At 33.1% G+C, this 16,218-nt stretch overlaps 1 protein-coding gene across 2 annotated transcripts in view; it reads left to right on the forward strand.

Moving 5' to 3' along the window:
• Nucleotides 1-16,218, forward strand: part of HOOK3 (hook microtubule tethering protein 3) — an 81,953-nt gene that overhangs the window by 43,289 nt on the left and 22,446 nt on the right. The window contains exons 10-14 of one of the 2 annotated variants that reach the window (XM_081045774.1): nucleotides 3,107-3,247; nucleotides 4,791-4,992; nucleotides 9,846-9,956; nucleotides 11,213-11,300; nucleotides 13,594-13,663. In XM_081045774.1, the coding sequence (XP_080901900.1) occupies nucleotides 3,107-3,247; nucleotides 4,791-4,992; nucleotides 9,846-9,956; nucleotides 11,213-11,300; nucleotides 13,594-13,663 (612 nt within the window). The remainder of the gene's footprint in view (nucleotides 1-3,106; nucleotides 3,248-4,790; nucleotides 4,993-9,845; nucleotides 9,957-11,212; nucleotides 11,301-13,593; nucleotides 13,664-16,218) is intronic. The other variant, XM_081045775.1, reaches the window with a different exon arrangement.

Consider the following 16,218-nt stretch of genomic DNA (forward strand, 5'->3'; position numbering starts at 1 on the left):
GACAGCCAGCTGGAAGCTGGAGCTGGAGCAGGCTGTCGGGACACCCAAGGGTAAGCTGTGTGTGGCCCAGGACTGTAGTTGGAGTGGGCATGGAGCTGAGGGGCGCTCTAAGGACAAACCAAGCCGGCACCCAAAGCTGTAGCTGCAGAAGGGACAGTCATGGGGAGTCCCGGAGGCAAGCTGAGGAGCTGGTATGGGCCTAGGATCTGGTGCACATGCTGATAGATGGCCTGCTGGCTATGCTACCTGAATCGTGCGCCTTCCTGTGAAAGCAGTGTGGAAGGGGAGCACAAGTAGCAAGTCTTTCATACGTCCAGCAATGAAAGAGAGTTCCCTCAGCTTCCCTTCCATTTGGCAGATGTTCTGGGGTTGGTAAATGGATTTCCCTCCCTTAGAGTCTAGGTGCGCTTTAAACTATTATTGTTTCCTGTGCCCCAGGGCAGGGCAGTCGGGGATCCCTCCCTCCTGCAGCTTGGTGTGTTGGGGAGTGTTCCCATGGTATCCTGTCTGCATCTCTCCTACCTGTTTCTGTGTGGCCTCTCATCTGTTGTGCAGAAGGTGTTCAGTTGACCCCTTCTGTAGTAATTGCTTTGTCTGTAGGTGTAAATTCAGTGTGTTTGTGGGAAGGGGTGTGTTCAGTTTCTTCCTGTGCTGCCATCTTGGACAGAGTCTCTAGTTTTTAAAGTATGGTTTTTGGGAAGTGGTATTTCTAATTGTCTTACATTTTAATTATAAATGAAATGTTTACACAATACATATTACAGTATTATATTTTGAAGTACTTGAACAATTAAAATGTTTTATTAGTACTATAAATTTATATATCGTAGTAATTTTTATTATTCTTTATAGTCAGTTATAATATGAGGATGACCATTAATCTATTATTTGACTTTTTTTCTAGACATTTTAAAAATCCTGGCTTTGCCACTTTTTAGCTGTGTAGACTTGGGCATGCCTCCATTTTTTCCACTATAATATGGTCCAGTAGTATTATCTACCTTCTGGAATTTTAAATGAGTATTAAATGAATTAAATATTAAATGAGTTAATATATGTAAAATACTGAGACTATTACCTGGCATATAGATGCCATATAAGATTTAACTGTCACTACTTTTCTAGAAAATGAAATAAGAAAAATAAATGAGGTGAAAATACTAGAAAGAAAAGAGTTTGTAAATTTGTTCGTCTACATAGAACATATAAGAGAATCAACTGAAAAGTTCTTAGAACCAATAAACATTTAGCAAGGAGAACGTAACTAAGACTTTGCATAGATCATGAGCTTTTCTACCAATCACTAGTATCATCAGGAAGAATTTCCATTTGTAAGTATATAAGTACCTAAAAAAAATTAAAAGTACAGTAGTCCTCCTTATCTGCAGTTTCACTTTCTGTGGTTTCAGTTACCCGCGGTCAACTGTGGTCCAAAAATATTAAATGGAAAATTCCAGAAATAAGCAGTTCATAACTTTTTAATTGCACTCCGAGCAGTGTGACGAAATCTCATGCCGTCCCACCTAGGCCGTGAATCATCTTTTTGTCCAGTGTAGCTATCCTGTGTACGCCACCCGCCCATTAGTCACTTAGTAGCCGTCTAAGTTACCAAGTCAACTGTTGCAGTGTCAGTGTTTGTGTTCAGGTAACCCATATTTTACTTAATAGCCCCAAAGTGCAGCAGTTGTGATGCTAGAAATTCGGGCATGCCAAAGAAAAGCTGTAAAGTGCTTCCTTTAAGTGAAAAGTTATGTATATATATATAGGAAAAAAAAACATAGTATATATAGGGTTTGGTCCTATCCACGGTTTCAGGCATCCACTGAAGGTCTTGGAACATATGTCCCATGGATAACTGGGGAATATTGTAATATTAGGGATTTAAATGAAGAAAACTTCTAAGTTATCCATTACAAATATTTTAAAATTGTAGAGAGATAACATATTTTTACATGTTTTTCATGGAGTTTTATAAGAATTCCATTTTCTCTTAAATTATCATATAATATGAACTTGATTCCAATTCTAATTTTATGTTCATCTAGAAGTGTTAATGAGCAAGAGATTCCCATAATATTTTGAGAACAAAGTATAATGAGGGAATACTTTGCCATATCCAGTGTTGAAATACGTTATAAGCCTATGCTAATTAAAATAACTGTACTGGTGCAGCAAATTATAGACAAACCAGTGACATAAATTAAGATCCAGAAACCTATCCTAGTGTATATAAAAATGATAAAGATGGCATTTTTCTAATTAATAGAGAAAGGTTAAATCATTTGTTAAATGGTTTGGGGATAGTTGGTAGATATTTTAGCAGGCAAAGTTAGATTCCTACTTTATGTCATATACCAAAATGAATTCCAGGGAAATTGAGAACTTTAATGTGAAAAATGAAATCTCATAAATACTAACAGAAATGCAGGATTAAAAGAAAAAGAAACCTTTCTAATCATATACTAAAAGTGAAAACTATATAGTGTAAGGGTTGTCAGTTGAGTTAAATAAAAACAAAGAATCTCTGTACATTAAATATTTGTATAATAATATTAAAGGTAAATAATCAATGATAAATATCAACAATAAAAGGTAAATAATCAATGAGAGACAAAGAATCTTATAAATCTAAAGGAAGGATTAATGTTAAGCAAAACGCTAATAAGTAAAAACAGTGTTATCCATATTTTGGGGGAAAAAGACCTAGAATAGAAATCAGACTGGAGGATATACTCCAAAAACGTTAATACATGATTTTTATCTTTTTTGCTTTTCTGTATTTTGTAAACTTTCAACAAGGAATATGAGTTTCATAATTAACAACATTTTAAATAAATTATACCTGCTATATTTTTACAAATATTGATGTCTAACTTTCTGAATAGAGGAGTGGTATTATAATTAATTGTTATCTTTCCACAAGCCTTGGAACACTGAAATCAATTTTTAGGATAGTTAAAACTTAGAATTATAGTTCATGGTCACAAAAGTAGGAAACACCTTCAAGAAGATTGCATTCTCATGCTTTTTATTTCCTATTACTGTTTTAAGGAGAATTATTAGACAGTAAATAGCACTTTCTTGGTTTATTTTGTTTTGGTTACAGACTAGAAGCAGCCAAAGATGATTATCGAATACGCTGTGAAGAGTTAGAAAAGGAAATCTCTGAACTTCGGCAACAGAATGATGAACTAACCACTTTGGCAGATGACGCTCAGTCTCTAAAAGATGAAATAGATGTTCTTAGGTAAACAATCTTCCCATCTCTCTAGAACCTCAGACCTGTTGTCACCCAGAGCAGTTCTACCACCAATATTACAAACTCCAGGATCTCTGAGCAAAGCAGGGTGTTGAAGAGCCAGACCACCTGGGTTTAGATCTCAGTGCTGCCATTTGTTTCACCTGTATGTAACCATTTTCTCATCTGTAAAATGGAGATAATACACATACCTACCTCAGATTTATATGTGGAATTAAGTGAGTTTATATTTGTAAACACTTGGAAAAGTTATCTGGCAAATAAGTACTATATAAATATCATAGAAATTAATCTCTGACCATCAATCACTTCATACTTGTATGGCTCTGGAGTTTTTCTCATTACTATTCCTTTTCTTTGCTTTTGAGTCCTCCAGTCAACTTGGTCTTTTTCTCAGATACTGTCACACACCACAAGGCTTCATTTGTTTACTAGACCTTGTATCTTCATCTCAACTGTTCTCTCTAGGCACCTCACTCCCTGCCACCTCATTTTTCCACCTTTCCACTTCTTGTGCAATCTATTTTCTGTTGGATCGTTTCAACCATCTATATTTTACACTTTGCTCTTTGAATACTGAAAACGAATAGAGAATATCACATTGATACAATTCTGTCCTACTGCAAATTAATGATCTTTTCACTGGGTTCTTATCATTGGTCCACCATTCTACTGTTCATCAGTAGATAGCTCTGTCTCCCATTTCTGTCATAGCTGTTACATATTTTCATAACTCTTCTCACTTGCATGCTCATCCCACCCCACCTCGTCCATGCTATAATCGCAGTGGATGGCATTGTCTCCTGCTGCATAGAGGAAAGAGGCCATGAACTGTGGAATTCTCCATGTCCTACATTTCCTGCACCTCCTAACTTCTCTGCACCACTAATCTTTTCTTTTTTGCTTCTAAAATATAAAAGCAAATTCTTCCTCCTGTCCAGTGCTAATTTCTTCTTCAATGCTCTGGGTCACATGCTTCTTGCTTACACAGGGACTGTGTTACGTCAGTTATCGTTTCTTTTTGCATTCGAATCTTCCTCCTTAGTATATATTTATGTTTACTTGTAGGTCTCTCTTATCTTAGAAAAAGAGAGAAACTTATTACTCTCTACTTCTCTCCAAAACAAATTTAGATTATACAGGGTAAAACTTATGTTCTCTCCTTAACCCCTAAAATGTGCCGCTACCCTCCCTTGCTGCTCCACTGAAACAGCTGTTCCTATGGGGACTTATAACATTCTAACTGCCAAATCATTTGGACTTTGTGCAATGTATTTGGCTTTTGTACAACGTGGGACTCTGCTGGTACTACTCTCCCCCCAGCTTTCCTTAAATTATGTAACATTCTTCATGGCAATTTTTGCTGTAATTTCTTCATATTTTTTAACCTGAGTAAAAAATTAACCTGCAATCACTTTTGGTCTATAATTTCATTAGAATGTGTTATTTCCTGACAATCCTCTTGGTTTAACACTAAAGCAGCCTTATAACTGTGGATGTGTTTGATTTCTGATTTCCCATCTCATTCTAGACATTCTTCTGATAAAGTGTCTAAACTAGAAGGCCAAGTGGAATCATATAAAAAGAAGCTAGAAGATCTTGGTGATTTGAGGCGGCAGGTTAAACTCCTAGAAGAGAAGAACACTATGTATATGCAAAACACTGTCAGTCTAGAGGAAGAGTTAAGAAAAGCCAATGCAGCTCGAAGTCAACTTGAGACATATAAGAGACAGGTAAAGGAATGGGAACAAAGTCTCCTAATGATATTTTCACGCAGGTTCTCCATTATAATACGATGGCTTACCAAAAATCTAACAACTTTTGTTTTCATGGTATTCTGAATTTTACCTATGAACCTTAGTTCTTATCCAGAGCTTATTGTTCTCTATAGCAGATCCCCTTATTGCTTTTTATTTTTAAATTTATTATGTAATACTTAAGAAATACACAAAAAGAAAAAGAAAAAAAATAAGTATCCACGCTTAAAAAATAAAACGTATTCTTCCCCTCCTCATTATAGTAGCCACTGTGCTGTTTTGTGGTTTTCATTCCTATGCATCTCTTTATTCTTTTGCTGCATATGTGTATGTGTGTGTGTGTGTGTGTGTGTGTGTGTGTGTGTATATATATATATATATATATATATAAAATTTACAACATTTTGGCATGTTTTACAGCTATATAAATTAAAAAATGAAAGGACTCTACTGCAGTTTACTTTTGATCAGTAGTATATTTGTGAGGTTTGTTTATGTTGATAGGCATAGCTTTATTCCATTCATTTGTGCTGTTTTATAGTAGCCATTCTGTTGAATGACTATACTACAATTTGTCAGTTTTCCTGTTGAAGGACATATAAAATGTTTCAACTTTTTTTTACATTATAAGAAATGCCTCTGTGAATAATATTGAACATTACTTCTTTTATAAATGTGTAAAAGTTTTACATTATATGGAGTTTCTTCCTTAGATTATGTTCGTTTAATTAGATATTGCCCAGTTGTTCTCCAAAGTGACCATATTACCAATAAGAAGTTTGCAAAAATTCCTATTGCTCCATATCATCACCAACACATAGTACTTGAAATTTTGCCAATTGGATATAAAATGGTGTTTCCTTATGATTATACTTTGCATTACCCTAATTACAAATATATTTACTGATCACATGTCTTTTGTTAATTGCCTGTTTTAATTTTTATTCATTTTAAAATTGGATTATTTATTTTTCTTATTGATTTCTGAAAGTTCTTTATATGTTCTTGATATTAATTTTTTGTCACTTATACATGTTACATTTATTTCCTATCTGTCTGTGACCTGTCCTTTTACTATTTTTGAGATTGGTAATTTTAATGTAATGAACTTTAAATATCTGTTTCTTTATGATTTGTGCCCTATATGTCTTGTTTAAGAAATCGTTTCCTACGTAAAAATGTAAGACTGATCTTTGATTTCTTAACAGAGATTTAAAGTTCATTTTGTACATGTAGGCCTTTAAGCCGCATGGAATTGATTTTTGTTTAGGGTGCAAGGACAACAAGTCAACCTAAAAACATTTATTTAACAGTATCTTCCACAATGGTCTGCAATTCAACCTTATCATATACCTGAAGTTTCCATGTTATGCGTTGGTTTGTTTTGGGGCACTGTCTTCTGTTTCATTGGTTATTTGTCTATTCTTACACCAATACCCCACTGTCTTACTATCTATAGATTTTTAGTAGTACAGATACCCACACCTGTTCTTTTTCAAAATTGTCTATTCTTAGACCTTTTCTTTCCCTTTATACCCAAAACCTTTGGGAATTGGAATTACATTGAATCAGTTGATTGATTCGAGGATAATTGAAATCTTTATGACAATAATGTTCCTTTCGGTGAATATAATATCATTTTATTTATTTAGATCTTAAATGTCTTTCAGTTATTTAAGTTTTTAAATTTTCTCTAAATATCATGCACATATTTACTCTTGGTACTTCATGTATTTGGGTTTTGTAAATGCAATTAGCAAAAGAAAGGATACCATTTTCAGTTTATTGCTCATTTATATGAATGAAATAGATATTTATACATTGATTTTACAACTTTGCCAAATTCTCATATTACTTTTAATAATGTCTCTTGGCAGAAGTGATATAGTATACAAATAAAAGCATTTTGTTCTTTCTTTCTACTCTATACTGTCTTTCTTCTTAATCAGCATGTCTGACCTTTAATACCACTTTGGATAAAAGCAATAATAGTACACAACCATTTTTTTGTTGTTGATTTTATACAGAATGCTTTAAATGTTTTACCAGTACAAGGATTGCTACAGATTATTATTTTTGTAGCCACCTTTTACTAGGATAAAGAATTTCTATTGTACAGGATATTTCTAATTTTCTCTGGGTACCCATCTTAAAAGGATGTTGAATTTAATCAGCTACATTTCCTGCACCTATTACCGTGTTTCCCCCAAAATGAGACCTAGCCGGACCATCAGCTCTAATGCGTCTTTTGGAGCAAAAATTAATATAAGACCCGGTCATATATTACATAAGAACCGGCATTATATTGTATTATATTAAATATTATATTAATTACATTATATTATATTTATTATATTTTATTATAACATATCATATTATATTGTATTAAAGACCCAATATTATGTTATGTTATGCTATATTAGATAAGACTGGGTCTTATGTTATTTTTTTTTTTAACTTTTTTTTTTTAAAAATTGGGTAAGGGGAACAGGGCTTTATTGGGGAACAGTGTGTATTTCCAGGATTTTTTCCAAGTCAGGTTGTTGTCCTTTCAATCGTAGTTGTGGAGAGTGCAGTTCAGCTCCAGGTCCAGGTGCCGTTGTTAGTTGCAGGGGGCACAGCCCACCACCCCTTGCGGGAGTCGAACTTGCAACCTTGTGGTTGAGAGCCTGTGCTCCAACCAGCTGATTGGTAATTTTAATGTAATGAACTTTAAATATCTGTTTTTGATCCAGGAGGCAGCTCAGCGGTAGCTCAGCTCAAGGTGCCACGTTTAATCTTAGATGCAGGGGGCACTGCCCACCATCCCTTGCTGGACTCGAGGTGTTGAACCTTGTGGTTGAGAGCCCACTGGACCATGTGGATATTGAACAAGCAGCCTTCGGCGTTAGGAGCATGGAGCTCCAATTGCCTGAGCCACTGGGTGGCCCCTTATATTATATTAAAATAAGACTGGGTCTTATTAATTATTATTAATTTTTGCTCCAAAAGATTCATTAGAGGTGATTGTCCGGCTAGGTCTTATTTTCAGGGAACCACGGTAGGAGACTTCTGTGCTGCTTTGCCTTTCTATTAATGTGATGAATTATATTAATGGATTTTCTATGCTTAAACCATCCTTACATTCCAGAGTTAAACTTAGTTTGGTCATAGTGAATTTATTTATTATTTATACATTGTTACATTTGCTTTGTTCACTTTACTTAGAATGTTTTGCCTCTATGATTCACTTGAAGTTTTCTATTTCATACTTTCCTTATCTGATTGGAGCATCAGAATTATACTAGCTTAACAAAATGAGTTGGAGAAGTTTTAGTAGAACAGCTCTGTATACCATGAATAGCTTGCAGGTTTTCTTCTGTTTGTTTTTTTGTTTGTTTGTTTTTTGTGGAAATATTTTTTCTCAACATTGAATTATGACGTACAACAAAGTTAAGAATTAGTGAACTTGAATATGAACTGAGAAATTACTCAAATAAATGCAAATGAAAGAAATTATAAATGAGATTAAAAAGTATTACATTAAAATGAGAAATGATCTAATTAGAATCCATAGGAGAGAACAAATTGTAGGAAGACATTATTTGAGGGAAAGGATGGCTGAACATTTTTCAGAACTAGTAAAGAGTATCAGATTTAGTGTTAATTAATTACATGCAATGTAAATAAAAAGAAATCTACACCTAGAAATAGTGTAGTGAAATTTCATAATACACTAATTCTCTGTTTCTGATCTGGGGCTTAATATACTTTATTTTTCAATGATAATATTTTCTTTCTACAAGTTATCTTTGGGTGCATTTTCAAACCTACTTGATAATATTTGATGATTTCTTATTTCTTTGATAATTTAGATTTCCACTTTATTTATCTCTAAGTATTATACCTGTATTTTATATCTGATAATTCCAATCTGAAATCATTGGAAGTCTTGTTCTACTCTTGTTGTTATTGTTGTTTATGTTTTTCTGTTGATTGTTGTTCATAATGGCTTATTTATTTTGCCCTTTGCTCTTTCATTTGGCTCATCTTTATCTTTGGAAATACAGGGGGCCTGAGTTGAGGTGTTAGTCTTCCAGACAGTATATGTTTTGCTTATGCCAGATTTTCCACAGCGTTACCAACCATGACTATTTTTAATTAATTGGTTGGCTTAGGATTTGCCACACAAGGCATGTGGTAAAATTTTAAATGCAAATCCATGTATTAGCAGGTCATAGTTACAAATTTTCAAGTTACACTTTTTAAGACCCAGAGTACTCACTTTAAGACAGGCAAGCTTCTTTATTCATTTTTCCAGTTGATGGATTGTTTTTATGAACCCACCTGTTTACTGACTCATCTCCATTTAGAGCCTAAGATGATATAATAACCATCTGCCTCTTGTTAAATTCAAAGCTCTGAGTTCCTGGTTTGGGAAATTTGCCCTTTATGGCTTCCGCACATACTTTCCCTTTCAGTTTTAGCCTGTGAGGATTTCACTTTCTTGTAAGCTTACCTATCTATACATTTGGATTTTTTCCCCTGTAGCATTTATTTTGTTTTATGCTAAAAGGATATCAGAATACCTAGTTATCCGTGTTACAGTAAATACAAATCCCATATATTCCTTCATAATTTTGAACATTTTTACTCTGGATGATCTGGTTTTAAAACCGATAGTGGCAGATTTTTGTTCCTAGTTCTCTCCATTAAGCTAAGTTGCTGTATAATATACATTTTTTTAAAAATGTTTGTGGGGAAGGGAGTTTTCATAGCTCTGTAGAAGGAAATAGTGATAATTTCTAATGTTTCAAATTATAAAAATTAATGGTACCTTTCTGTATCAGGTAGTAGAATTGCAAAATAGATTATCTGAAGAATCGAAGAAAGCAGATAAATTAGATTTTGAATATAAGCGGCTAAAAGAAAAAGTTGACAGTCTTCAAAAAGAAAAGGATGTGAGTATAAGGCACTTTGGTTGTGAGCACTGCTAAAAGTAAGACAATGATATTTAATTCACATTTTGACTACATTAATTCCTTCTATTTCTAAATTTAAAAATTAGAATCCTGTTTATTTTTAAATTTAAGATTTACGTTTGTGCTTCAGAAATAGATCTAAAATAAAAGATTAAAAGAATGTTGTTTTTACTTCCATTCTAATTTCTTTTATATATGAGGTGTGATCGAAAAATACGGTGAATGTTTAAATAAAAATTATTACAGTAAAAGACACATTGCCATTAATCTCCCTCAAAATACTCCCCCTCACTTTGAACACACTGATCCCATTGTTCTTGCCACTTTCTGAAACAGTTTTGGATGTCCTCTTTCGTGAGTGTTTAGTTGTGCTGTCGTGGCTGCCTTGATGTCCTGAATCGATTCAAAATATTTTCCTTTCATGGTCATTTTGCCTTTGAGGAAGAGCCAGAAGTTGCACAGTGCCAGATCCGGTGAATAAAGTGGATGAAGACACACCGGAATGTTTTTATTTGACAGAAATTGCCATACCAGAAACATTGTGTGACATGGAGCGTTGTCATGTTGGAGGATGAAGTAAAGACACTCACGAAAGAGGACTTCCAGAACTGTTTCAGAAAGTGGCAAGAATGATGGGATAAGTGTGTTCGAAGTGATGGGGAATATTTTGAGGGGGATTAATGGCAATGTGTCTTTACTGTAATAATTTTTTTAAATTTAAACATTCACCATAATTTTCCATCACACCTTGTGCATTTACTTTTCTACCACTGTTGCTTCTTTTACATTGTTCTGCTCATGACTTTCTGTAACTTTATGTAGCTTTTCTGTTTTCTGTATGATTACTATACATGACACAATTCTTTTTGCTGTTCAGCATATTTTGAATCTCTTAAAAATATTTTCTTTGTCATGATTTTGAATATTTAAATTCTTTGTTGGATTTTTTTAATGAAAGAATTTTATTTATATAATAAGGTACTTATTGTTAAGGATGGAATAGACAGTTTTTTATGTTTAACCGTGGATAGCATATTGCCTTGCATATAGTAAATACTCAGTATTGTTAAATGGGAAAAATTATTGTAATCTTTTTTCTTCTATGATCTTCTATAGAAGATCAAAACATGTTCATGTTCCCTGCTGTTTATCATTTTTTTAGATAAGGCACAGATCACTATGAATAAACTCATAAAGCTTGCAGCTCACATTCCTTGTTTTTAATGTCCCTCCAGAGGTTAAGAACAGAAAGGGATTCTCTGAAGGAGACCATTGAAGAGCTTCGTTGTGTGCAGGCTCAAGAAGGGCAGCTCACAACTCAAGGTAAAAACGTTTTAGTAGCTTAAGCAAGATTCTTTATTTCTAATAGTATTAGTGAAAGTATTAGATTCATTTTAAGATGATTGCACCATTAGATGAAATTGAAAAATGAGTGAAGAGGCCATGAAATTGATATAAATTTTAAACTTTTAACCAGATTTAATGGCAAATAATCTATAGTTATGGGATTTTAAAAATTTACTTGCCTACTTTATATTATAATTATATTTAAATATTTGGTTTTATTAAGGCAAAAGTATAAACATTTGTTAAATCATCTCTGTTAATAATAAACCTTGAAATTTTTATTCTGGAAAGTTTCTTGTAACTTTTTAAAAAGTATATCAAACTTTCTAAATCAGTGATTTCATTTTTCAACTGAGATGTCAGGTAGATAGCAATCCATTAAGGGACTTTTATCCAAAGTAGATAGTGCTCTTCTCTCAGGAAAAGATATCCCTTGTTCATCTAAGACTTAATATTGTTCCGATGACAATACTACAGAAAGCAGTCTACATCTTCAGTGCAATCCTTATTAAAATACCACAGCATTTTTTTCAGAAATAGAAAACCCATCCTGCAATTCATATGGAGTCTCAGGGAACCCCAAATAGCCAAAACAATCTTAAAGGAAAAATTAGGAGGACTAACATTTCCTGATATCAAAACTTGAATATAAAGTTAGTAATCAAAACAGTGTGCTGTCAGCATAAGGACAGGTTCATAGACTAATGGAATAGCAAAGAGTGTCCCAAAATTTTCATATATGTGGTCAGTTGATTTTTCAACAAGAGTGTCAACATCATTTAGTGGGGGAAAGGAAAATCTTTTCAACAAATTGTACTGGGAAAACTGGTTATCCACATCCAAAAGCATGAAGTTGAACCCTTATACCATATACAAAATGAACTCAAAATGGGTCAAAGATCTAAGTGTAAGAGATAAAACTATAAAACTTTTAGAAGAAAGCATAAAGGAAAATCATCATGACATTGGAATTGCCAGTGATTCCTTGGAATTGATGCCAAAAGCACAGGCAACAAAAGAAAAAAAATAGATAAATTGGACTTCGTCAAAATTTAAAAACTTTTATGCATCAAAGGACACTATCAACAGAGTGAAAAGTCAACCTACAAAATGGAAGAAGATATTTGTAAATCATGATATCAAGTGCTTGATACCCAGAATATATAAAGAACTTCCATAGCTCAACAACAGAAAATAACTACATGGGGTGGCCAGTTAACTTAATTGGTTAGAGCATGGTGCTAATAACACTAAGATTGCCTGCCTGTTCAATTCCCGCATGGGCCACTGTGAGCTGCGCCCTCATTATCAAACAAAGCAAAATAAATTAATAAAAACCAACTACACAAATGGGCATAAGAGAATAGACGTTTCTCCAAATGTCCAAATGGCCATTAAGCACATGAAAAGATGCTCAACATCAGTAGTCATTAGAGAAATGCAAATCGAAACCACAATGAGATACCATTTTGCACCCATTAGGATGGCTTTAACCGAAAAAGAAAAACAAATGAAAATAATAATCGTTGGCAAGGATGTGGAGAAATTGGAACCCTCATGTCTTGCTGATGGGAATGTAAAATGGGGCAGCCACTGTGGAAGAGTTTGGTGGTTCTTCAAAAAGTTACCATACAATCCAGCAATTCCATTCCTAAGTATATGCCCAAAAGAAATCAAAGCAAGAGCTCAAACAGATACTGGTATACTAATGTTCATAGTCGCATTATCTGCAATGGCCAAAAGATAGAAACAACTCAAATGTCCATTGACAGATGAATGGATAAAGAAAATGTATATACATAACATGGAATATTATTCATCCATAAAAATGAAAGAATTTGTGAGAAATGCTGCATGGATGAATTTGCAAGACAAAAGGACAACTGGTATGATTCCACTTATATGAGGTATCCAGAATGGGCATCTTCATTGAGACAGACAGAAAGTAAAAGTTTATGAGGGGCTAAGGGAGAAAGGATTAGGGAGTTACTGCTTAATAGTTACAGAATTTATGTTTTGGGTAATGAGTTTTAGAAATAGATAGTAGTGATGGTTCCACAACATAGTGAATGTACTTGCTGCCACTCAGTTGTACACTTAAAACTTGTAATATAATAATAATAATGTAAGGCAACTGTGACATGGTCTTTTACTTGACTAAGACAAAGATTATAAGTGTTAATATCGGTGCTCAAAGTAGGATCTCATATAGAATTTAAAGGAAATTGTGCTCTCTCTTAACCTTGCATTCATGTTTATATGTTTATAGGGTTAATGCCTCTGGGAAGTCAGGAATCTTCAGATAGTCTGGCAGCAGAGATTGTTACACCTGAAATCAGGTAAGGAGATCATGAAGTTCACAGTCACACTGCACTGTATTCCTGGAGAAAACGTAGTCCACTACAATATAAAGAAGGTCATTTCCATATTCTTTATTACTAACACTTTCAACATGAACTCAATAGTAAGTGTCCATGATTTCAGTGTGTTAAAAGCTGTTTTTCAACTGGCCCAAGAGACTAGATCTCACTTCAGTAGGAAGAGCAAACTGATATATCTGCGCTTGGGTTTCCTTAGCAAACATTTAGCAGTAAAACCACTTGGCACAAAGACAAAGGTTATATTTAGCCATCAACCTGCAAGATAGTCACTAAAATTTATTTAATAATTACGTAGAATGGTCTGGGAAAGATATAATGCAGTAGACAGGAGGAGGAAATATTTTCCCATCTCCACTACTCTTCCCTCAGTAGTACCTTACATTTTTATTTAGTCATAGCATTTTAAAAATTCCATTTATTTCAATATATACCTGGTTTTATGTAATAAAATGAAAAATAGGCAACAAGGCTCTAAGTGTCCAGTAGAAGGAGAACAATTAATCTGAATATTGCTTTTACCTTTTTGGGGACTATTTGCCCTCTTTTTAAGTTGACACTAGCCTTTATTTTTTATAACATCCTTGGGGGTAATAAATAAATAATGGTTGTGTAAGAGTTTTATAAACTGAAAGTTACAATAGGCATTCAAGTACTTGTTGAATAAAAGAAGGCCATATTAACTGATTGTTGTTGTCATTTATTTAAGACAAACAAAAGGAGTATATATGCAGCACCAACTCTGGAAACATCTAGTATAGCTTTAACTTTTTTGCCATCTGATATGGTACTTTATATTAGACAAATGAAGTTTTTTGAATGAATAAACACTTATTATTTATGAATATTCATAATTAAATGGTTATGCCCCAAAACACAATTTTAAGGAAGCTTATAGGTAATGCAGTTGGATTCTTAAACTGAGGAAAAGAACAATGATTAAAAAGTTCAACAAATAAAGTGGTTTTTTTGAGTATGACTGTACAAATTAAAATATACTCTGTGTCCAGAAGAGATATCAAGATAATGAAATGGTAAAAGGGATGAAAATTTGCAACATGTTATAGACAATTGGCTAATAGTCTTAATACACAATGAAATTTGCCTATCAAATTTGTAAAAACCTATTGTGTTTTAATTTTCACTGATATTAAGGATGTGGAGAATTGGAAACCTCATAAACGAGGAGTAAAAGAGTAAAGAGTTACAACTTTTAAAAAAATAACATTTTAATAATTGAGATAAAATTGACATATTAATTGTATTAGTTTTAGATATACAACATAATGATGTGATATATGTATATATTGTGATATAATTACCACCATAAATTTAGTTAAGATCCATCACTACACATAATTACAAATGTTTTTTCTTGTGGTCGTACAACTTTTTGAGCAGTTTGGTAGAATATACATATTGTCTAAGTGTGCCTATCTTCTGACTTCAAAATTACTCTTCTGGAAATTAATCCTAAGGAAATAACCAAAGATATACACAAAAGTTTATTTACAAAGCATATCATTATTAACATGTTAAAGCTCAAAATTGGTAACTATCTAAATGTCTAGAAATTAGGTATTGATTAATAATTCATGTATTTTAACATGTTTTTTAAAATGTTAAAATCTGATATTTAATGATATGAAAAGATTGTGAAAATTTAATTGTAAAAAGATATCGGTGTAACATGTACTATGTGATCCATTTTATAAAGTTTTTGCACCATAGGGTTATGGAGAGTTTCTAGTTTCTTCTCATTTATCCTCCCCTCCCTACAATGAATGTGTTTTACTTTGTAATTGGAAAATATGTTAGTCTTTATTGTCCATATACAAAATATGTCAAGTTCTATCTTTAATTGCTTGAGTGGGGCCACAAATTTGACTTTCATTTTTGAACAACAGAAGTACAAGTACTTTATTAGAGTCGTGGTGTTTACCAAAAAAACGGCAGACTGTTTTGTTTGTGTGTTAATTTGTTTTTTCTTTTTTTACAAGAAGCAAAGATTTTCATAGTATCTTATATAAGTATCTTAATAGATACTTATTCAAAAAATGACCCTATGTAAAGTAAAGAATGAATTATATTTTCAACAAGTAGATCTTCAATTATATCTTCAGATGAATTAGTATTATGTCACCCTAGTAAATGTAGTGGCAAGTTTTGTATGGCTGTTGCTTTTAACATCCCTCAATGTAAGCTTTTGGTATGACTCAAGGAGCCCAAAGCAATGCAGTCCAATAACTTGGTTCTGATAATCTGGCTTGTTACAAAAATACCGTTTTACATATCTGTAGGAATGGGTGAACTGCGTATCTTGAAAGCATTCTTCATTGACTATTATATCTTGCCATCAAGTAATTAGTCATTTAAGAGCATAACTTTAGAGATTTTTTTTTGATGAGAAATAATCAACAAATATCTAAATGCATTCATAGCTTAAATATTTCAATCAGAAAGGAAATGGAATTTTGAAATCTCTTTCATTAGAAATCATGATATTTGGAGAATGT

Source organism: Rhinolophus hipposideros (assembly GCF_964194185.1).
Source record: "Rhinolophus hipposideros genome assembly, chromosome: 4".
Lineage (NCBI taxonomy): Eukaryota > Metazoa > Chordata > Mammalia > Chiroptera > Rhinolophidae > Rhinolophus > Rhinolophus hipposideros.